Source organism: Syngnathus leptorhynchus, chromosome 14, assembly GCF_054491065.1.
Source record: "Syngnathus leptorhynchus isolate UIUO chromosome 14, UIUO_Slep, whole genome shotgun sequence".
Lineage (NCBI taxonomy): Eukaryota > Metazoa > Chordata > Actinopteri > Syngnathiformes > Syngnathidae > Syngnathus > Syngnathus leptorhynchus.
The window spans coordinates 8,405,659-8,426,891 of record NC_141208.1 but is presented as its reverse complement, the minus strand read 5'-3'; the positions used below and the strand labels follow the sequence as shown (position 1 = coordinate 8,426,891).

Below are 21,233 nucleotides of genomic sequence, written 5' to 3'. Positions count from 1 at the left end.
TGAACAAAGTGATGTTCATGCACGGCTCATTTAGTACACCAGTAAAAAAATCTCTCTTGAAATCGGTGGGTGGGTGAGGATGTTTTCTTTTTTTTTTTTACAAAAGATGGGTTTGGTGAATGCACATATGAAACTGGAGGGGTTTGGTACCTCCCACAAGGTTATGAACCACTGTTTTAAAGGGAATATACATATATACATGACAATACTGGGGACCACCCCCCACACTCACAGATGTTTAGGAATATAGTAGACTCGTGCATAGTAAAACTGATGCCTGCTGTAACGCCTTGAGTGTATTTAATAAAAACAACCCAAAAAATTATTCCAAAAAATCCCCATAAACTGCCAATGTGTTTTCCACAAAGACCAAGGGGAAATTGGGGGTTGGTAATGGTGGTGTGTGCTGAAAAGTATTGAAAATCCCCAAATTGGTGTGCTGAGTATGCACGGGTCCACTGTATATTGGTCAACGCATTGTGCTCACTAATCAGTTGCTGCAAAATTCCAGCTCAGCTCAGCTCAACCTTTTGGGTAATCAACTTTCAAATAGTACCACGGGAAACTGTAAAAAATAATGCTGCACGAAGCATATCGGTCGCAGCAAGATGTAAAAAAAAAAACCCAAACCCAACAACAATGGAGGAGCCTCAGCGCCACTTGTAATTACGTACTTGGAGGCACGTCAGTAGTGTCGCCCATACGAAACATTGGTAAGTAATGTTTAATATAGACTGAGTAGATACAATGCAGTGGAAAGGGGCCCTGGTGAGTCCTTCCCTTGGATTTTCTGGTGTACATTTTGACATACCAGTCCAATGTTCGGACATTGTATGAACATATTCCAAAGACTACAACATCAAGAATACGTTCCTATCAAATTAAATACAGGGGCGAGTTGAACTACAAATTTCGTGGTGATAAATATTTGTTAAAAATGTCATGTTGGTTGGTTGATTGGTACAATTGCTAGTGGTCTATTGTCACTCGGTCTCACCTGCTGGCTGCTAACTTCTACGGGGCGAAGACACACAGATATTGAGTAGATATAGTAACAAGTTTTAAAAACTATTTTGAAGAGTCATTTAGAAGGATTTGTCAATCTTTCCCATTTCACCTTCTTTTCTTTGTGAACACAGGTCCTAGTACACAACTTGACTCACGCTGCTTTCAAATTATTTACTTGTGTTCTTTAGTCGGGGCAAAGTATAGTTCCATGGGTTTGTTCACCTTCCAGTATTTTTCACTGACCAGCTCCAAAGAGAAAGAACCATTCAGCACCTATGGACAGAATTCAGAAATTTAGAATATAAGAGCATGTTAGCTTAAAAAAAAACAAAAAAAACAAACCTATGCACACGCAGGTGCCGCTTGTCCCCACGGGCGTCAAGTACTCACTGTGAACTGGTTTCCAGCAGTAGGTATGTAGATAGTGTACTGCTTCTCTGAAGCTGCCTCCACATTAACAGGACTTGCCTCTGTATTTCTTCGAAGCTCCTCCAAAGCCAGACGGACAGCCAGGTATTTAGAAAGGTGATCCACTGTTGCATTTCCAGATGTCTTTATGTAGCGAGGCACAAATTCCACACTACATTGGGACGCACAACAACATAATTGATCAATTTCAGCAACACCTCAGGACTGAAAGAGAAGCCCGCAGGGATATTCTAAAAATAGCTCATTAGTCATGGGGTGCTGATTTCCTACCAACGTTGCAGAGCTGATAAAATGAAAATGTGTAAAGTATATACTTTCTGAAACGTATACAAATACATTGTTGCACATTGATGTTGATCTCTATAATTGATAATTATTGTGAGAAATACCGCTGGTGCTGGGTCATGAAATCTTCTAGCCAATGTGGCTAACCAGTAAAAAAGATATAAGCACATTTGAGCATAGCCACAGCATCTCATTTTTATGTGGTGGCGGTGTTGCCTGTTTCGCTGCTATCTTGCTACATGTGAATTGTTGCACAAATAACACAAAACGCACGATATCGCGGCCCATCTGCCAATTTTCTCAATCTGTGATTAAAAAAAAAAAATGGTGCAAAAAAAAAAAAAAAAAACAACCCCCCAGCAAACTTTCACAATTACAAATAAAAAAAAAAACACTAAAGGTTTCCAACAAGAAATACTGAAACGACAATGGAATGATTATGTGGCAACATGAGTATTGATACTCCTCGAACTTTTCCCAAAATAAATCTTTTATTCTACATTACAAATGACAAACATTTTTTTTTTTTTTTACCTGTTGTGACCATCATCCTTTTCCATGAGTGTGGGATGAGGCCTGAATACCAATTCAATTTCACTGGCACCGCTGTCAATCACAGAGTCACCTCCTCCATTCTCAGCAGCATTGTCCATGTCAAGTCCACTGTCATCACTTGTCTTGGTGCGTTTTATGCTCGGACCAGCCTCCTGGGGGATCGTTTCAAATTCATAGTTAGTATGGAGCAAAGGCAGATGGATCTTACGCTTGTCTCTGCTGAGAGCTTGCATTCATTGGCCATACACTCCTGAAACTGATGTAAAAGGCCAACTTCCTTTTATTTTATGAATGGGCAGATGAGACTGTTGGGCACCTTTCCATTTATATTGCAAGCTATCGAGCATTGTAGTGGTTAACTGTGACCACTTAATAGTAGTGATGGATGGGCAACACCGATACGTCGGCGCATTTGTGGAGCTCAGCGCGAAGCCCCGTGTCTGTACGCGTATCGCTTTAAGTAAGTCACGTGACCGAAACAGCAGCAGTATAGCCTGTCAAGGAAGCGCGCCAAACCTCTCTTAAAGGAAGCGCATTGTCAACGGGAAGGATCTGCCAAAACAATAACTGATCTCAGCCCCAAATCAGATACTGGGCCAATCAAAAGACCTATTTCCCAAACCTCTTCCGGCTTGCGTTGTGATTTCTCTGCACTCCAGTCTCATCCGTGCCGTGTGAGCGGGTGTTTTCAACGGCTGGAGAAATTGTGTCCAAAAAGCGCAACAGACTCAATCTCAAGATGTTGGAGAAACTTTTTGTTTTGAATAAAAAAATTTAAAAAAACAAATCCCAGTGCATAAGCATCCTCTTTCACAACACGTTCATTTAGATTTTCTTGTTATATTATTTATTGACTGCAACTAAAACATATATTTTAAATTTCAATGAATAGATGAAAGAATACAATATAAAATATAATATTTCACAACACGTTCACTTCGCTTTTCATGTTATGACATTTTCACATTAAAGTCCCAAAGTTAAAGTCCCAATGATCTTCATCACACACACATCTGGGTGTGGTGAAATTTGTCCTCTGCATTTAACCCATCTTGGTGTGATTTTGATCCATCCCCTGGGGGAGAGGGGAGCAGTGAGGAGCAGCGGTGCCGCGCTTGGGAATCATTTGGTGATCTAACCCCCCAATTCCAACCCTTAATGCCAAGCAGGGAGGCAATGGGTTCCATTTTTATAGTCTTTGGTATGACCCGGCCGGGGTATGAAGCCACAACCTTCCAGTCTCAGGGCGGACACTCTACTACTAGGCCACTGAGCTTGACTAACTAAAAAATACAATTTATTTTAAATTTAAATGAATATATGAAACTATACAATTTAAAATATAATTACTTAAATTAATTACTGTATATAAGTCATCAAATCAGTGTCAGTTGAGTCTGTCAACTAGGTTGCCTGTAGTATTTTCAAGGTCCAGCAGGTGTCAGCACTCAGTGAATCAATACAGTTTGGCAATGGTTTGAAACGCTTCATGACGCCTCATCTACCCATCACTACTTGATAACATAGTTGCACCTGCTGGTTCATAATACCAAGAAGCCAATCTCAAAGCCACAATTTAATTTCAATCAGTTGCCCAGGCCTTGCAAATAGCTTCGTGAACATGTTACTTTCCTTTGGGATGATGTGCTGTCAAAAAGAACTTACCTGATTGCTGTGGACAGAGGCATTACTGCAGTGTGAAGAGTCACCATTATCTTCAGCTCCACTACCATTCTCCACTGTTTGTCTTTTACCACGTTGCAGTCTGACAATAAAAAAAGTGTGATTAGTTCAGTTGCCATCACGGCCATCAAAGCCTTCTTCTGCAGGCCCAACGGAGTCATAAAGCCAGCCGGATGTACATCATCCTTTCAAAACATCGAGGAAAACCCTTCAAAGTATTTTAACATCAAAGAAAATATTGGCTATCGAGAAATGGCAGACTTGACCATCGGATTGACCATAGAGTCTAAAAACCACCCAGATAGGAGTCTACATAAATTCATGTTACAAGCTGCTTTACCTGGTCATAGCCTGTATCTTTAGTCCTTCCTCTATGCTGTGAGAAAGTGCTTGCTGGTTGTTATGTTTGCTGATGCGGGCCAACACTCTTTCTTGGTGTGCTTCATACTCATCCCGGCTGGGGTAAATTTTACCTGTTGGGATAAATAACAAATTATTATTATTATTATTATTTTTTTTTTTTATACCTCTGTTGGCAGAGGTAGAGGGAATCGTTCGATGTGGCGAATATTTGCCACACGTTTACCAATTGTTTTAATATTTTTATGTAGTTTTTAAACACCGTTAAACAGCATCACCAGTTAACGCTGGCTTATGTTTATTTAAAAACATCACAGTCGAGTGACATGTTTTTTTTTATACTGCCAAAGCAACTTTGTTTACATTTTGCCCAGTGCATTGTGGGATGGGAGACGTAAATGCTCTATGGTGCTTAAGAGTAATTTTTGGTGTATATTGTGAATGCAGTGTAAGGAATGTTTGAATAATACATTGGGCAACATTGAATTTCACACAACCCCTGTTTTCTGCAGTTGATGTATTGGAAACTTACTTATCAGGGCATCAAAATTAGGGTCTGGACGCAGCGACCTCTTGGACACCAACTTCTTGCGACATGTAGGACATTCTTTGTTGCTAACATAAAAAATTTCACAGGACAATGAAAGTAAATTGGATGCAGCAATTATAAGACAAAATTTTTTTTGCAATGGTTAATCAACATCGAATTAATGATCAAATCATTCAATAAATGTTTTTTACAAAACCAAACAAGCATTCGTGATACAAAGAGGTACATTCTTGGGATAGTAGGTGGCCCAATCAATATGCTGAAACATTTGTTTGTTGGGGCCTTCATTATGTTTAGAGTATTTTTTTTACCCCTACTGAATAGCCAAAGGAATACAAAAATTCAAAAACAAGCAGAAAAAAATCTTAACTTACCCAGATCGCAAAGCTGTGATAATGCAATCAGCACAAAAACGGTGCAGGCATTCTTTAGTTGTCATTGTGTTCTTTAGCATATCCAGACAGATAGGACACATGAGTTCACTATGCAATGACCTGGGTGACACAGCTATCTCCAACCCATCAGTAATTGCTTCCTGTGCCAAAATTTACACACACAAAAAAAAAAGTGAATTTCCGATAATACAATAAACAGGAAAAAACCAGGAAAAATTGTGACCTTACATTGGACAATGCATTCTATTACACAGTTGTTTTGGGATTAGAAATTATTCATGTAGTTAAAATAAAATCATTTTACCTGTGGGGTTCTTTGTAATTCATAAAGGCTCAACTCCCAGGTTTTACTGAGGGGTTGGACACCATTGGTCTGAACGGCTTGAGTCATTGTCGAGAAACTGAAACAAAATTGATTGATGTGGTTAGGAGTGAATATTTATCCTTAAATTTAACTGCATGACTTGGAACATAACCAATAACATCCTTAATATGCAACTGTATTTTACTGAAAACCCTGAACCGAACAACCGGTTATTTATCAAAGAGCGCAAGAGCGAGCGAGAGAGAGGAGGGGGGAGGGCGGTGATTGGAATCTGAATTTGGCAAATTAAAGTCAAATTAACACTTTGTGGCGAGTTGTCTGTCACGTCAAAACTACTGCAAATTGCAGTTTAAAAAAATACAGTGAAATGTGTTCGTGAAAAAAAAAACAATACTTGGATAGAAGACCTTAAAGAAAACAATCGCATATTGACTCGGAATCGCAATGTTGGGGCCGCAATTTTATTATTTCCCGAAAAAAAAACAACAACCCATATTTAGCCTCAGAAATAATAAAATAAAATAAAACGGCTAATGCCGTCGTCATCCTTCTATTGGTTACACTAATACCATCTTCGGCATTAGGCCAAATCTTCGCGAACCTAAAATTGGAGCTCGACTATCAAGCAGCCCGATGCAGAAAAACATTTACTCTTACATTGGCCCCCCACATAAACCACAATGCCTTCAAATAAAACCTCTGAATCACTAACGTACCGAAGGATTAGCTAGCTAGTCCCTTTGACAAGGCAAACAACAACAGTACGAGTGACCGTCCTATTAACCACAAGTATGGATTCGAAACATTAATCTCAACGTTTTGACGGTTGTAAATAGCCACACAAACACAAATGAGACGAATAATTGTTGAAAACACTCGTATTTAGTCTGCAATAATACGTATCCGTACTTACTCAAGATACAGGTCGACCAAAGAGTGCGTTTTGGTAAATGCAATATGGCCGACACAGGGAAGGAATTCTTCTTCTCTTCCTTTTATTGTCTCGACTGGTAGTGAGGAAGCACTTGTGTGCTTTACCGCCACCTTCTGAAATAAGTACGAACAGTGCTGATACAACATATTTCTGTTTGACCAAAATACCATATTCATCATCATCATCATCATAGCTTGTCACGCCAAACAGCCAACCATTCATCATCATCATTATATATATTATATTAACCACAAGAGCAGCCTGTATCAATTTTTATTGCATTAATACAGTACAGTACAGAACACTACAGTACAGGTAGACTTGGGTGATTTTTATTTTGGGTAAGTAAACAGTGTGTGAACATAAAAGGTGCTACAAATAGGTAGTAGTACAATTAAAAGTAAGAGACCAAAAGTTAGCAAGACAAAGACAACATGAACCTTGAACTAATGAAGACATCAGATCCAAAAGTATGAACACAACATTGACAGACACTTACAGTATTTGTTATTTATTTTTATCCTAGCCATAACAATATGGTATTAAGCAGTTGTTGCCATGGTAATATTGCACTAGCTCTTTTTTTGTCTTTGTGCATGCATATTTTCCTGTTGCTTGCATGTTACTTCTGCTTATTTCTACATAACTAAATATTGCTGATTCCTTTGCTACCTGTACATATAACATTATTCCACTGTGTCTTCATATTCTTCGAATTAAAAATCTTGAACAAAAACCTGGTGTTACACTCCCAATGTCAGTGCAACATATGCAGAGCTGCCAGCCTCCAGAATTTCCCTTAAAAATTTAACAGAATTTACATGACAGACCTCCCAGAAGAGTGCATAAACTCTCGCATGCCAAGGCTTTGTAGCCTGCATTCAGATAATTACATGTATGGCAAGATCATTGCCATGTTCTGTGACAGTGACAGCTGTTTTCAGTTCAAATGGGTAAAGGCATTGAGTCTCAAGTGTTGAATTTCACACTCTGGTTGAATTTAAACCACCTAATAACGATGTAACATTAGTTGATTCAATCAATTAGAAACACTTGAAATAAATACTTTTGTGGGTGTGATATTTTTTCAAATTAAATTCATTTCAACATGAAGTGCATTGCAAAACCGCTGGAATTTAACACACTCATCTCAACTGAGTCAAAGAGATATTGGAAAGGGCCTTGCAGAAGTTTTCTAGAAGTCATATAGTACTTCCAACAGAGTAGCCAAAGACCATGCTTGAGTCTCACAGCTAAACGGGCAGTATTGGCCATTCTCATTTGTTAATTCTGGTAGACCTTTCCATGGAGACCTAAAATAGACAATGACAGAGGTTGGGAGGTGGAAGGGGGGAAAGCAAAAATTAAACACAGACAACTTTATTGTTGCTCATGTTTTTCATCATTACGCTCAAAACAGGGGTCCTGCAGTGGGAGCTTCATTTTTATGTACAACATATGACATTCGTACCTCTCCAGATGAGTATAATGTTGTGAAAGAACATTTTTCACCAGGGTCACCGTCTTGGCATAGGTTTTTTCACCAAGCTTTTTGGCAAAGTAGAGCTTGGCACGCAAGAAGTATCCAACAGGCCACAGCCACTCCTGGACAGACATAAGAATTGAAAATAGGAATTGAACTGATTAGTTGACTAGTCCAATGCTATTCAACATCAAACCTGCATGCCAAAATCGCTAGGGGGTTCAAGTCATTCTACAAGATGAATTTAGAAGAGGACCCCTTGTTTTCAACAATGGCTGTCCTTGTCCTTCATTATTACTACCAATCATCAAACTCAAATTGACTTTCTCACCGGTCCTTGATGGTAGTTGAAGCCTTTTGCCACATTGTAGTTGTCATTGTCCAGTGCATTGTCATACACGCCACAGTAGACCATATCACTGCAGGTTCACAAAATGCAACATCAGTCAACAGATTTAAAAATCCAACCATATAGACAAAACAATGAATGTTTAGACCAGTGTTTTTTTTTTTTAATTTTTTTTAAAATATTTTATTCCACATTAGTATTAAGACGGTGTATTACTCAGGGTCAAGGGTTTTCATTCCAAGGGGTCCAAGTAATTTCTCCTCAGCAATTTCAAGAGCTTTCCAGGCTCTTTCCACAGTAAACAGTTCTGGAGCCTGTCATTTAAAAAAAAACAAAATAAAATAAAACAGCTCTGTCAACACATAGAACTTTAAGTTTATTATTTCAATAATAACAGTACCAACTTACCACAACCATGGCAATAGTAAAGTTTGGTCTGAGTTGGTAGTCACACCATGGGCTAGATGCTCCAAAACTGTCCTTATAGATACCTTTTTTGTGTACAAGCTCAGATTGATTCTCATCGGACACCCAGAAATTTGGCTCATAGGACTGCTGGATCTGTTCATTCCATTTGGTGTATAAGATAAACACCTCTTTTCCTGCAACACAATGCAATGGAATCTGAGATTTAGGTTGCAAAATATACAGTATTTTATGAACTATTATACACTACCATGTTGTTATGCAAAATAAAATATAACAGCATCTAATTAAAATGTTTTAGATAATCGGGCAACAAATCTAAATGCGTATTTTTAATGTGTGTTTAATACCATTTCTGTGAACTTTTGCTCCATCATAAGGAAACAGTCCCTTGGCATGGAGCTCCACAATCCAGCGGATGGCTGACTTACTTAGACCAATTATCTCCACAGCTGCTCCGTCTCTGCGCAGAGAATTTAACATTGCATTTTTCCATTCATGTAAATAATTATGCACATTTCTGAGGGCAATGGAAACCCAGCTGAGAGCAATCCACAATGGTATAAAAGCTTTATCATCCTTTTTTTAGTGAATTACATGCCCAACATTAATGTACATACATACAGAGAAAAAGGTAGTCTCACACCCATCTATTTTAGCAAATTCAAGTGTGATCATTCTTTTTCTCTTTTACCTGGGAGTAGCTGGTTTGCCTTTGTTTTTTGCTTTCTCACTCTCTCCCATTTTATCCATCCACGTGCCACAGTTAAGACGGTTTCCTCCATGGACAAAGCCTGTTGTAGGGTCGACGTTAATATCAACATTGAACCCTGGAAGGAGGAAAGTCAAAAGAATGTTTAGGCCTTTAAGTTTATCGTTTATTTTAGCGAAGCAACTCTGGATGCACGTCATTTGTGGTTAACACAAGCAAGCACGCACGCACGCACACATCCTCAGACCTTCGTCTTTCATGTGCATGTCTATCTTGGGTCCAGCATTTCGCTCTCTGAAGGAAATTCCCTCGAGGTGACGCTGCAGAATCTCTTGGATGACATCATATAGAGGCTGCTCCTGTACACAAACACGGTATATCCCAATACATAAAGTTTTTTTGGTGACTGAAAGTTGTGGGTTTTGAATTACAGTGAAGACATGTGAAGGTACATACCACTTCTCCTGGTAGGCAGGGCTCGCTATCATCAGTTGGATACATGCGTGTGACAGGAGACTGGAGGATACAATGTCCTTGGGGAACATGGCAAACGTAATCCTGAAAAGTAAATAAATAGTATAGTATTGTAAGGATAATTAGAAATGGGAGGGGGGGGGGGGGGGGTCAATGCAGGGGTGTCGGTTTGGAAGTTGAAAATTTGTCCGTAAGTAGATGCAAAAAAATCACGAGGCTCCGGTTTGTATGTTGAAAAGTTCGTATTACTACTAGTTAACTATTTGCATTTTTCTTTTGACTGTCAAAAATGAAAAGTGGAATTTTATTTGTGTATTTAATTACCTTAAGCACCTCTGTGGTATGCATTTATATATATTCATACATTCCTGTTTCCTCCTACCTGCAGGCACTGCAGCCACCACCAAACAGCATCACGGCAATTGTATCTGGCAAAGCGACCCTCTCCCAGCAAGTTTGGGATTAAACCATGACGTAATGTCCCTGCGAAGGCCAAGATGATGTTTCTAAGGACACAGCAGAAGACCTCATTTATTGTTAATCTACTGTATCCAAACAGGAAATAATAGCATGGCATAAAAGAATCAAACATCCATGCAGACATAGATGGATACCGGGCTTCGATGTGTCTCCCAGTGAGCAGCATCAGTCCTCTGAGAGCAATAAAAGTGTCTCTGCCCCAGCAACGGAAAATTCCAGTAGAGAAATGAGGAAGACCTGATGAAACAAATTTGAATCGGTATTAAGTAAAATAGAGATGGGGTAGTACCAATACCAGATATTGGTATCGGTGGCGATACCAGATTATTTCAAACTATTGGTATGATAAAAGATTATAGATAATTTAGTAGTTTGGTGACCTGCAGCCACTGTCACACAACACTGCTCCTTCTGGCCAGTTATTGGGCTGATGCAATATGGAATGTTGTCAATTTTTGTCGAGAGAGGAGGAAGGGCAGGGACGCGTCCGACACCACACATCTGAAGTGAACCCAACGCCAAGTGTCGCACAAAGCTTGAGCCACTCTGAATGAAACTAAATAAAAATTGAAAACAGAAACTTTGACTCGATTAATCATCATATGAAAAGCATAATATTTGCATAATTTGCATAAACACTGGTTGCATAATTATACAAAAAAACTACCTTGACATGAGTTTGTAAGTTGCATCCAGAGCTGTGGTGAAAGTTGCCACAAGGATTGCATCAAAGTAAGATGGTATGAGATAGCGTGGGATGTGCTTCAAATAAGTAAACATGGCCTCGAGCCATTGTCCAACCTGCACATATGAAATGACGAAATAACTCAAGTTGTCTTCATTGGAATGTATAAGTGAGATTTCACCAAGACTAAATCAGCGGGAGTGATTATGTCTCAGTTATTTTAGTTCAAAGATATTTTAAGGTTGTTAAAGTTTTACCTGTGCAAGAGGTCCTTCTTTATGTACGAGTCTATTGACGATATATTCCATTAACCAGTCTCCTTGTCTGAGGTTAGAACACACAGGATGGCCCAGGTCGTTGTTGGCGCGAATATCAGCCAAAATTGACATCAGTCCTGCATATAGTTTACAGAACCACAATATTCATCAAATAAATTCAGAAAATAAAGGGAATTCATTGGACTTACCTTGGAGGCCTGCATATTTGAAGGTTCCCCAACCTGGAATATTGTAACAGCCTCCGCCATCCTCTTGTTCTTCAGCATCGCAGCGAAATAGCAGGACATTCATGTCTGCTAGCGTCAACTTTGACATCAGCCTACGTAAGAGTTTCATTCAAGATAATCAATCATGTATACAAAATAGTGATGCTATAAATGGTAAAAACATACACAAAACATTTTTTTTAATTCAGTGAAGTAAAAAGGATTGCATCATGTTCATGATAATGAAATTTTACATATCTAGATGTGGACTCACTGTGCCAATGGCATCTTCAGGGCGTCTGGTGGGTTTTCATCTGCTATGCTGCCTTTTCTGTATTTTAGGCTAAATTGGGACAGATAATAGCGGAGTGCCCCGACCAACTTCTGAGCTTTGGGGTCCAAACTAACCCTAAAAGAAAGAGAACGTTTTTTTTTTGTTTTTTTTAATCAGGGATTTTACTGTAATTTGCAGTTTTGTGTAGGTAATGAATCCTATAGTACCTGAAGGCAATGACACTTCCCGGTGTCAGTTTCTTGAAGCTGATTTCCTGTACAAACTCTGATCGACCTTTAGATGTCACACCAGCTTGGTTCACCACTGAGCTGGCCTGTAACTGCAAACATACACAAATATTTGATTAAGTATAAATCCTCGTGATTATTGGAATCAACATGCAACATGTACTCAGCTGTTAATGGCTTTTTAAAAAAAATGAAACGAATCATACGAGAATTCTAGAACACAATGCTGAAGAAAATAGTATTTTATTTACCGGAATATGCTCTTTTATCTCAACTGTGTATTCGGGCATGCCATTGATGTAGTTGTCATCTTTTACAAAAGTCCCAGCATGTCTTTCCACTGTCCTTGCCTCCAATACAACCTCCTCAATTTTTCCTGGAGAGAAGATTTGGGTAACAGGATCAATGCATAACAATGACCATGACATAAACAAACAAAAAAATAACAAATGACTAATCAAAGTCAAATAACTGTTTCTAACTTGTATTACCTTGACAAACGATTGTATTGTAAATGGTCAAACTTGCCCTGAATGATTCCCGATTCCCGAACACACTACAAGTGTCTTAAAATAGCAATCACATTTGAAGTAAGCTTTTTCCATGAACTTTATATCATCAGGTTGTTCAAACTACATTTTAACTAATTTCGCGGTTTTGCCGCTCAGCATCAACTTTTATACGGAAACTGCACTGAAAATGTGCAAATGCCGAGAAATGTAATTGCCAAATCTTTGTTTGAGATCTGAAAAGATTTCCCAACATTTTGTGCCCAACTCCAACTGTATAATGAAATATCCCAAACTATTATAACCCTGCTAAATACTGAAATAAAATGAAAGGCACAACATTATCATCAATCTCCTGTATGGCACTATACTTTATATAAGATCATTAAGGACATTAAGGACAAAAAAGAAAAACAAATTCTGCAACACAACTATTTGCGTTATGTGTGTGATTCTCCTACCAGGTATAAACATTGGTGGCACATCAGTTCTATAGTGGTGTGTATCAGGATTCTTGAAAGCTGTCCTACAAACTGCCACTACTGACTGATGGGTGCTGGGACAGTGACGAGTAATGGCCACAATATCTTCATCAACCTGGTCTACATAGACCTATAGAGGAGACATATTAAATGTAGAAATCCATATATTAAAAAAATAATGACCAAAATTATACCTGTATGAAGCCTTGAGCAGCCAATTCTTGATGTAACTTATTGAGTGCCAGTTTCCCAGCAATGATGCCAGTTTGTGGTCCAACCTCGCTGGCAGAGGTCAGGGAGGCAGAAGGGTTCCACTTAGGGTAAAAACGCTCCTCTGTAACAACAGAAATCTACACACACACACACACACACACACAAACTTCAATAAATTTGAATGTAAAGTGCAGTATTGTATTATAGTGTATGTTGAATATTACTTGATGTGGAACTAATTCATCATATCCTCTTGTTGAGCCAGTAGCACAGCATGCCATGGAGACCATAGCAGAACTTGGAAGAGAATCCAGTGCTGAACGCAGCTGCACAATGGAAGCAAAGAAACACTGGTAATTATAATGTAAATATAATATATTAGAACCATTTATAATCATGTTTTTTTTCTACCACTAGTTATGTCATGATGTGATTTGGATAAACCACCTGTATAGGACATTCGTTGTCATGGGTTACATCAAGGAACATGGCATGTGCAATGCATGGCGTCAGTGGGCGGAGACTTGGTTGAACAAACGCTCCGACTGGTTCCCCACCATAACGATAGACCAATCTTCCCTCTTCGTGGCTATCACCAGCGGACATGGCCTCTAAAATATTAAGGGTGCAAAACACAGTACACTGTAAAAAGAAGAAAAAGCTTGTCGGTACTTTATAGCTTTAACGTCGTAAAAAAATTTCATTGCTATTCAGTTATGTTTCTCAGTGTGCTTATTAGTTAACATGCATTTTCCAGATACTGTAGCTTCATAGAACAGAGCAGTCAATGTTTTTTGAGTTAGTATGTTAATTTGTAATTGAATGCAATGTAAATACAACACTCGACAATTACTTTTTGTAGCTTCATAGAACAGAGCAGTCAATGTTTTTTGAGTTAGTATGTTAATTTATAATTGAATGCAATGTAAATACAACATTCGACAATGACTTTTTATTTAGTGATTTGGTGGTAGCTAGCTGCCGAACAGTCACCTTACCAGTATTTCATCACAGCCATTCCGGTGATGTCACATAGGTTTGAGTAACTTACAAATAAGTTAATGTACTTACTTCCCCTTTCTTTTTTTCATGTTCACTGGATGGATGTCAGACAACTTTGTGATTCTTCAGTATTTCAATAATACAATTTGGATACATGGTTCTTCAATACTGAGTTCTTAGGACATTTGTCTCACATTTCTGAGGTTCTGCCTTTTTGTGTGGAGTTTTCATGTTCTCTGGGCTTCCTCCCACATTGGCAAAACATGTATGTTAGGTTTAATTGAGGAGTAAATTTTCCATAGATATGAGTGTGAATAATTGTGGCTGCTAACCATCCAGGTTGTACCTCAGTCAAACGTGAATGGCATTTTAAATGTACAATAAATATACATTTGATTTACATGTTAATTGTTTAATTCATATCCATTGTAAATGTGATAATTAAATCAATAAAATTGAATAATTTAAATAATTAATTTAAATTATTAAACATCTGTCATAGCCAAATATTTATATTCATTATATACTAATATTTTTTATACAAACTGTGAATAAATATATCTATGTGGGGTTTTAAAAATACAATACCGTACCTCGTATGAGTGATGTAATTCCTAGATCTGTAACGAAGATGTTATCCAGTTCCTCACTGCCAGTGAAGAGTTCAGCCACCACATACAGGTTAGGGCACACTGCTCTAGCCACATCTAGCATGTACTGGTCAACCACCACACAAAGCAACACAGTAAAGTCCAAGAAGTCAATATAAATTAAGGATGGCAAAAAGGTGGTGGAGGAATGGATATAATTGTTAAAGGGATGAAGCCGGTTAGTGACAGTGAAGAGATTGGGAAAAGTAACACCACATTAATTCATTCAGTCCAGGAAAACAGAATAGGAAGGAAAGTGAAAAAACACAAAATGCAGGGGAAAAGAGAAGAAAAAAACAAAACAATATTAGTTTGTTTGAACAAGTACCTCTTACAAGGCTGCTAATTCCCAGCCGATTCACAAATACATTGTCAATGATTTCGCTGCCTGTAAACAGTTCAGCTATCAAATACAAATTGGGTCTGACCACTCTGGCTGCATCAAGCATAGCCTGGACAAGACATTACATTACAGACAGGGAGAAAAGAAGAGAATTTAGTGCACAGCTATTTGGGAGATTTCTTCTTCTTTTGTTGTGAGCTAATATCAAATGAGGATCTAACAAAATACAGCTAAGCCTCAATTTTACACGCTTCGATTCTACGCGACATTAACGCGGTTTGGTCATGGACCCCTAATTTTTTTCTGTTGTATTTTGAATGCACAAGATTGTAGAAATTGCAGTACGAATTTTTTAAAACATCCCGTCGTCCGTACAATCAACGTCCATCCTGAGACGGAATGCTGCTACTACAAGAGTGCTTACCTCAGCAACATGTAATGGTGTAGAGTGGCAGTTATCCAGTCTGACTCCATGAAAATATTTGGCTGTTATTTCAGTGTATTTCTTCATGTGGGCCCAGAGAAAAGGGCAGTCTGCAGGTCCCTTGCCATAGCGAAGTTTGACACTGTCACCCCAGCATATCAATTCTCGCCGAACGTAGACATTGGATCCTAAAGTAAACAGAAATTAAGAGCAGAGACACAGACAATTACAGCAGGGCCAAACAGACAACACTGATTAAATTTAGGAAAGGAAAAAAGTTAAAATCAATAATTTAACTGCACTATTTTTTGTTACTCCTTCTTGAGTTGTCATCATTTCCAATTTTCCACTTTTTTTTAGCTTTTAAATACATTATGTTGTGCACTTGGAGTCTCCAGGATTGTAGAAAAATGTAATCTAATCTCTCCAGGTGCTGCAAAGATATTTTTAGAATCTTTTTGGGGGAGATTTTTTACTCCGTTCAGTTTTATCCATTTTCTATTACGTATTTTTATCTATTACGTCACAGTCTTTGGAGCAGCACTTCAAAACAAGGTAATGGGTGTGGCCAAACGGTTTCGCAAATTCGCCATCTTTATTACTCGAAGAGACTTTTGTAGTCCAAGCAACTCAAATATGCTTTCTGCATGAGGACCTTAAATCTAATCAACGAATGTTTACCTGGTTCAGCAAAGTTGCGCAGCGGATCATCACCCATCACCCAACCATTGTGAGCCATGAAGTGACATGTCTTGTCTGGTTCATCTATCATCTGCATCTCCTGCTTGAGAGTCATGTCTTGATATGGGAAGGTGAAATACCTGTGAGAAAAAAAATCAGGGCCTTTTAAAAACTGTTTTGAAAATATGGAAATTATTTTAAGATTGAAAATAACCTGAAACCTAATTTTATCAATAATAACATATTAAAGTATTTTTGGTAGTCCAGTTTTTTTTTTTTTTTTTTAAAACAACAACACACCATTTGTTTGTTTGTTTTTAAATACCATCATTTAACACTCCATAATTATCTAAACACTGATGCTTCCTGGTAAGGTTGAACAGACATATACAAGCAAAGAATAAAAAAATGACCTGGTAACAAGAGGGTTCTTCTTGCTAAGAGGGCCTAATTTGGGTCCATGTCCTGCCAGACGCTCATACATAACATTTCCCAAAATGCAGTTGGCTGCCTGCAGGCAAACGTTTACAAACAAATATGAAATAAAAACAGTCATAAGAGATGATATTTTTTCAACTATCCCTTCATCAAAAGGCTTATTCTTTTGGGCGGTTGGATGAGTTGAATTTCTGATGTCTCCTCACACATTATGATTTATAACTTTCTCATCATTAATTTGAAGAAAAATGGACTCATCAAAATAAACAGGTTAGGTTATGTTTTGTCTACCTGTTCTTGATGCTGATGCACAATGTGGAGTTGTTCTTCATTAAGCTGGTTCAGTTTCTGTCGCAACAAATGGCAGCAGTCCTCAATGTGCTGTGGGGAAAAGCTGTAAAAACAATTAAGTTAAGTGTAGTAAAAGGTTCAAAAAGACATCTTTCAGACATTATTTCAGCTTGTTGGCAGATTCTAAAAATAGACACTTCATAGATTGAAGTGGGAAAAAAATAAGATGGGGGTGCACGTGGACACCAAGTATTTGTGTGAAAAAAAAAAAAAAAGATAAAGGTATGAATTTAAATGAACTGTGTTAAAATGTGTCTTACCTGTGAGGTACAAATGTTTGGAGAGCAGAGTTCATGTCCACTGTGTTGCCATAACGTCGCCAACCAGGGTCCTGGATAATCATAAGGCCTTTTTCCCCTTCAGTCTTACTATGGTCTGGTTTGGCGCCTTAAAATACAGATATGGTATATGTAACACAATGATTAATACGACTCAACACCAAGGACACGGTTGACCTCCGGAGGTTGTGACCCGGTCTGAAGCAGACTGACAGAATCAAATAAGTCCCAATGTTGGGCTGGTTGTATGTTTCAACAAAATCTGTAAAAAAAAAATCTTGTTGTCTGGGATTGCGATTTCGGTTCTAAAAACGATAAATAGTTCAGACCTATACAACACAGTGTAAAAATAAAAGGAAATAATATATAAGCTTGGTATTTGATTCTTTTTCTTGTCTCATATTCACGTTTTGGAACCCAAATTGTTTCAATCAACAGCAAAAATAAAAGAAATGGGTGTACTGTTTGTTTCATTCCTCTGAAAATGTATACTGTACGTATATCTCAGATGAACAGTTCTACATACCATTTTGTAAGAGAGTTCTGAACTGTTCGATAGCACTGTCCACTTTGACCTGGTAGAACTCCCAGAGTTTGATCTGAGGATACACATCTTTCCATAGCACACTTCGAATCTCCTGACAAACACACAAACACAAACACACAACAGTAAAATTGTCAATATTTTCCCAATTGGCTGAACAATCCACGTTCCCTTTGCAAGTTGCCAAAAAAAAAAAAAAATGTAAAAAGCAATCGTGCACTTACATTCAGATGATTCTCATTGGCGATATTAGCAGTAAGGCCAATGTCCTTGTACTGTCCGTTTACGATTCTGGTGGTTAAATGCCAGATAGCTCTGTCCAAGACCCAGGCTGGACGTAGATGGGGAGAGTTCACCAGGTTGTAACCACATTCTGGATGCTCACGGATCCACTTGCTATTAGCGGCTGCAAATACAAAAATGTACTCAGATGAAAATCACTACAAAAAAAAAAGAACCGTAATGCCAAATACTTTTGTACCTAAACTTTTATAACACATTGAGTTACTTACCAGTATGGTTGTACACCACATCAGTAATACACAGCATGTTCCATTCTTTCCTCAACTTCTCCACTAGCGCTCCCACATGTGTCCAGGTATAGTTTTGGCCATCTGGGCTGAATTCGGGGCTAAAGATTAGCTGGTCTGCCAAGGAGTAGCATGACCTGGATAGTCCTAATGTCTGCAAAGGCGTGAAATGGATCATGTTGTACCCTAGGAAATAAAATAAACATACGCATTGTTCATATGGTAACCCACACTTCTGGATAAAAAACAACTACATTCTAAAAAGAAGGGTTCAAGGTAACAAGCAATATAAACTGTCATCCAAAAGCATTGGAAAAGCGAGGCCTGTTTCTTTCAGGGCTCCAGACTGCAACCATTTTGGTCACATATGCAAGACTTTTTGGAGGTTGTACTGGTGCACCTGATGCTGCCCGGGTGGAAAAAATAAAAAAATAAATGATGCAAGCGCATCATCTCTCTGTGTTCTGCTGTGACTGGACTCACACTCATGGTGCAGACTATGATGCATGTTCAAAATCAGAGCAAGCCATCTCCAAAAGAAACACATACCTGACTCCTTTGCAACTTGCAATCTGGCTGGCCAGTCATTTAAGATACCCAAACACTTGGATAAATAGGTTTGAATGGTGATGCAGTCTAATGGGAGGACACGGTTCTCTGATCCAACACGAAGGATTGGGTTGACAACAATGTAGCCTCCTCCAGATTTCTCTGTGTCCCTATAAGGGGGAAAAATATTTTTCGTTTTGAGTTAGCTGCAAGTTGATCACAATGGCAATCAAGTGATGTTGATATTTAGACATGTCAAGTGAATAATTATCTTCATCCTTACAGTTAAAGTGGAATCTTACCCAAATCCAAAGTGGTACTGGAAAGAACCAGCCACCTTGATATCTAGACAGCAAAACTTATCAGAGTCATCTTCACGTCCTGTCGGGTTCTTCCAGGTCAAAATACGGAAAGTGTTTCGTTCAAACGCCTGTCCTTCAGGTGGGTAGTTAGTTTGGACTGTAACTCTCCGGCCCTGAAGACTTGGACCCAGACGGAATTGGAGCTCAAAACCTGAGGAAACATAAATATATGAACTCTCTGGAATCTGAGACTTTTGTTATAAATAATTAATCATAATGATTTAAAATAAATATTATATAATGTACATAATTATTATATAATAATTTTCTTTTTTTCAGTGTGTGCAACTGTTATTAATTTATTTATTTTTCAAAACCCCTCTAATACCACCTCACGAGGGTTGCAATCATGCTAGAGCCTACTAATAACCATAATATTAAATCATTTGAGTTTGAACTAAAAACAAATTTTACCTTGATCAAGTCTGAACAGGGTCCTCTCTAAATTCTCTTTGTCATTGAGTATCAGTACTCGAATCTGCTTCAAGTCTTGAGGCAGCATTTTGGGTAGATGGATTATGCTTAATCCTGGTCACCTGCAAAAAGGACATGTTATACATTACATTAATTTAATAGGACTGATAAAACATTCACCCTAATCTGATTTGACTATGACATAGATGTAGTCATCTCCAACTTTATTTAAAATGAACTTATTTAGTTACTTGCTTACTTAAATGTAATTATGTCACACTACCAATGAAACCCATTCTCCTGCACCCCAAAAAATTATTAATATTAATCATTTCAGAGGGAAACGATGGGGTTGCCTCGTAGTTAAGGCAACCCGAAATGATACAGTATAAAGCAGTTAAGAGTCATTGGAGCCCCCAGAAACGTCAAACTTGATTCTGCTTCATGCTTTTCCCTGGACAAGGTCAGGAATCTAACTGATAATGTCAATGTGTATTTATATAACTCTTGTCACTGTTGAGCTTGCTTGCCAGCATTGGCTCATGTCAACCGTTAACGGCAAAACTAGAACAGGTTTTAGATCAACTTAAAGTATGACAGTAAAAAAAAAAAAAACGGAGCTTCAAAATGTACTAAGTCCACCTGCCTTGGCAAATAGCAGCAGAGCAAACAACACAAAATATGAGCCGTTTGGGGTCGGTTTTAACCGTAAAACTGCTCGGAATGCATCAATGTTGAGACGGGATGAAACATGAATTAGAAATAGATGATAATTTCTTCTTCATGCATTTGCACATCAAGTGGACGATAGGCCCTTCAAACGTACGTCCCGTGTTCGAGTAACAACCAAAACGTATTTTGCGTTATTTCAACATACAAAACGTTGCCTCTTGAACAAGACATTTCTTGTTCCCACTTGTGCAAGAAATGACATTTCCTCTTGTGCTTTTAATTCTCCAATCTGTTATGATCACTCACTCTGTCGACCATAACAAACCAGGAATTACGACACACAGAATTATGATAATGTTGACATATTGATTCAAACGACTGACCCCGTAAAGTGTTTGTCCGTCCTAAGTATTCTCCGTCCTCAGACGAGTGGAACTTGCAGTCCAATTTCTATGCGACGACTGTATTACTGCAACATTTGAGACTGGAGGCGTGTCGCAGAAAACCCAGGCAATGGGGGTTACCGTAATAACAGAAAACAACGCAACAAAAATTATTAAGAAACATTTTTTTCCCAACATAAAGGCTCTATTTTGTGCTATTTTAAGTTTTATAGGCATGCATATGATTATGAATTGATTTTGATACAATG

The 21,233-nt window shown here is 38.3% G+C and overlaps 2 protein-coding genes across 3 annotated transcripts; both read right to left on the bottom strand.

The window, feature by feature from the left end:
* Positions 1–82: 82 nt before the first annotated feature.
* On the bottom strand, positions 83–6,600 carry rnf2 (ring finger protein 2). Of its 2 annotated transcripts, none has more exons than XM_085930365.1 (9): positions 6,504–6,600; positions 5,570–5,666; positions 5,245–5,405; positions 4,853–4,935; positions 4,301–4,433; positions 3,943–4,042; positions 2,257–2,429; positions 1,399–1,588; positions 83–1,281 (listed from the first exon to the last, which is right to left on the bottom strand). In XM_085930365.1, the coding sequence occupies exons 2-9, from the start codon at positions 5,654–5,656 to the stop codon at positions 1,180–1,182; spliced, it is 1,029 nt and encodes a 342-aa protein (XP_085786491.1). In that variant the 5' UTR covers positions 5,657–5,666; positions 6,504–6,600; the 3' UTR covers positions 83–1,179. The 2 variants fall into 2 exon arrangements, with proteins under 2 accessions (XP_085786491.1, XP_085786492.1); XM_085930366.1 differs by lacking the exon at positions 6,504–6,600 and adding an exon at positions 6,307–6,440.
* Positions 6,601–6,840: 240 nt separating this feature from the next.
* LOC147046438 (glycogen debranching enzyme-like) lies at positions 6,841–21,095 on the bottom strand. The gene is made up of 35 exons (XM_085930637.1): positions 20,965–21,095; positions 19,910–20,031; positions 19,436–19,646; positions 19,134–19,303; positions 18,567–18,770; positions 18,279–18,460; positions 18,037–18,148; positions 17,493–17,619; positions 17,173–17,275; positions 16,857–16,954; positions 16,444–16,583; positions 15,763–15,950; positions 14,939–15,062; positions 13,791–13,954; positions 13,568–13,669; positions 13,325–13,480; positions 13,110–13,260; positions 12,391–12,515; positions 12,119–12,231; positions 11,892–12,026; positions 11,600–11,730; positions 11,391–11,527; positions 11,116–11,249; positions 10,829–11,004; positions 10,583–10,685; positions 10,351–10,474; positions 9,951–10,052; positions 9,742–9,853; positions 9,477–9,612; positions 9,133–9,245; positions 8,765–8,958; positions 8,573–8,670; positions 8,339–8,426; positions 7,996–8,129; positions 6,841–7,837 (listed from the first exon to the last, which is right to left on the bottom strand). The coding sequence occupies exons 2-35, from the start codon at positions 19,995–19,997 to the stop codon at positions 7,720–7,722; spliced, it is 4,593 nt and encodes a 1,530-aa protein (XP_085786763.1). The 5' UTR covers positions 19,998–20,031; positions 20,965–21,095; the 3' UTR covers positions 6,841–7,719.
* Positions 21,096–21,233: the final 138 nt, after the last annotated feature.

Excerpts from the sequence above, each read along its gene's own strand:
- rnf2 (XM_085930365.1), bottom strand. The coding sequence starts at position 5,656 with ATGACTCAAGCCGTTCAGACCAATGGTGTCCAACCCCTCAGTAAAACC. Across the intron at positions 2,430-3,942 it reads CCTCTGTCCACAGCAATCAG|GAGGCTGGTCCGAGCATAAA; the intron begins GTAAGTTCTTTT and ends ACGATCCCCCAG. Across the intron at positions 1,589-2,256 it reads AAGGATGATGGTCACAACAG|TGTGGAATTTGTGCCTCGCT; the intron begins GTAAAAAAAAAA and ends GTCCCAATGTAG.
- LOC147046438 (XM_085930637.1), bottom strand. The coding sequence starts at position 19,997 with ATGCTGCCTCAAGACTTGAAGCAGATTCGAGTACTGATACTCAATGAC. Across the intron at positions 8,427-8,572 it reads ATGAAAACCCTTGACCCTGA|TGATATGGTCTACTGTGGCG; the intron begins GTAATACACCGT and ends GTGAACCTGCAG. Across the intron at positions 7,838-7,995 it reads CATTATACTCATCTGGAGAG|GTCTCCATGGAAAGGTCTAC; the intron begins GTACGAATGTCA and ends TGTCTATTTTAG.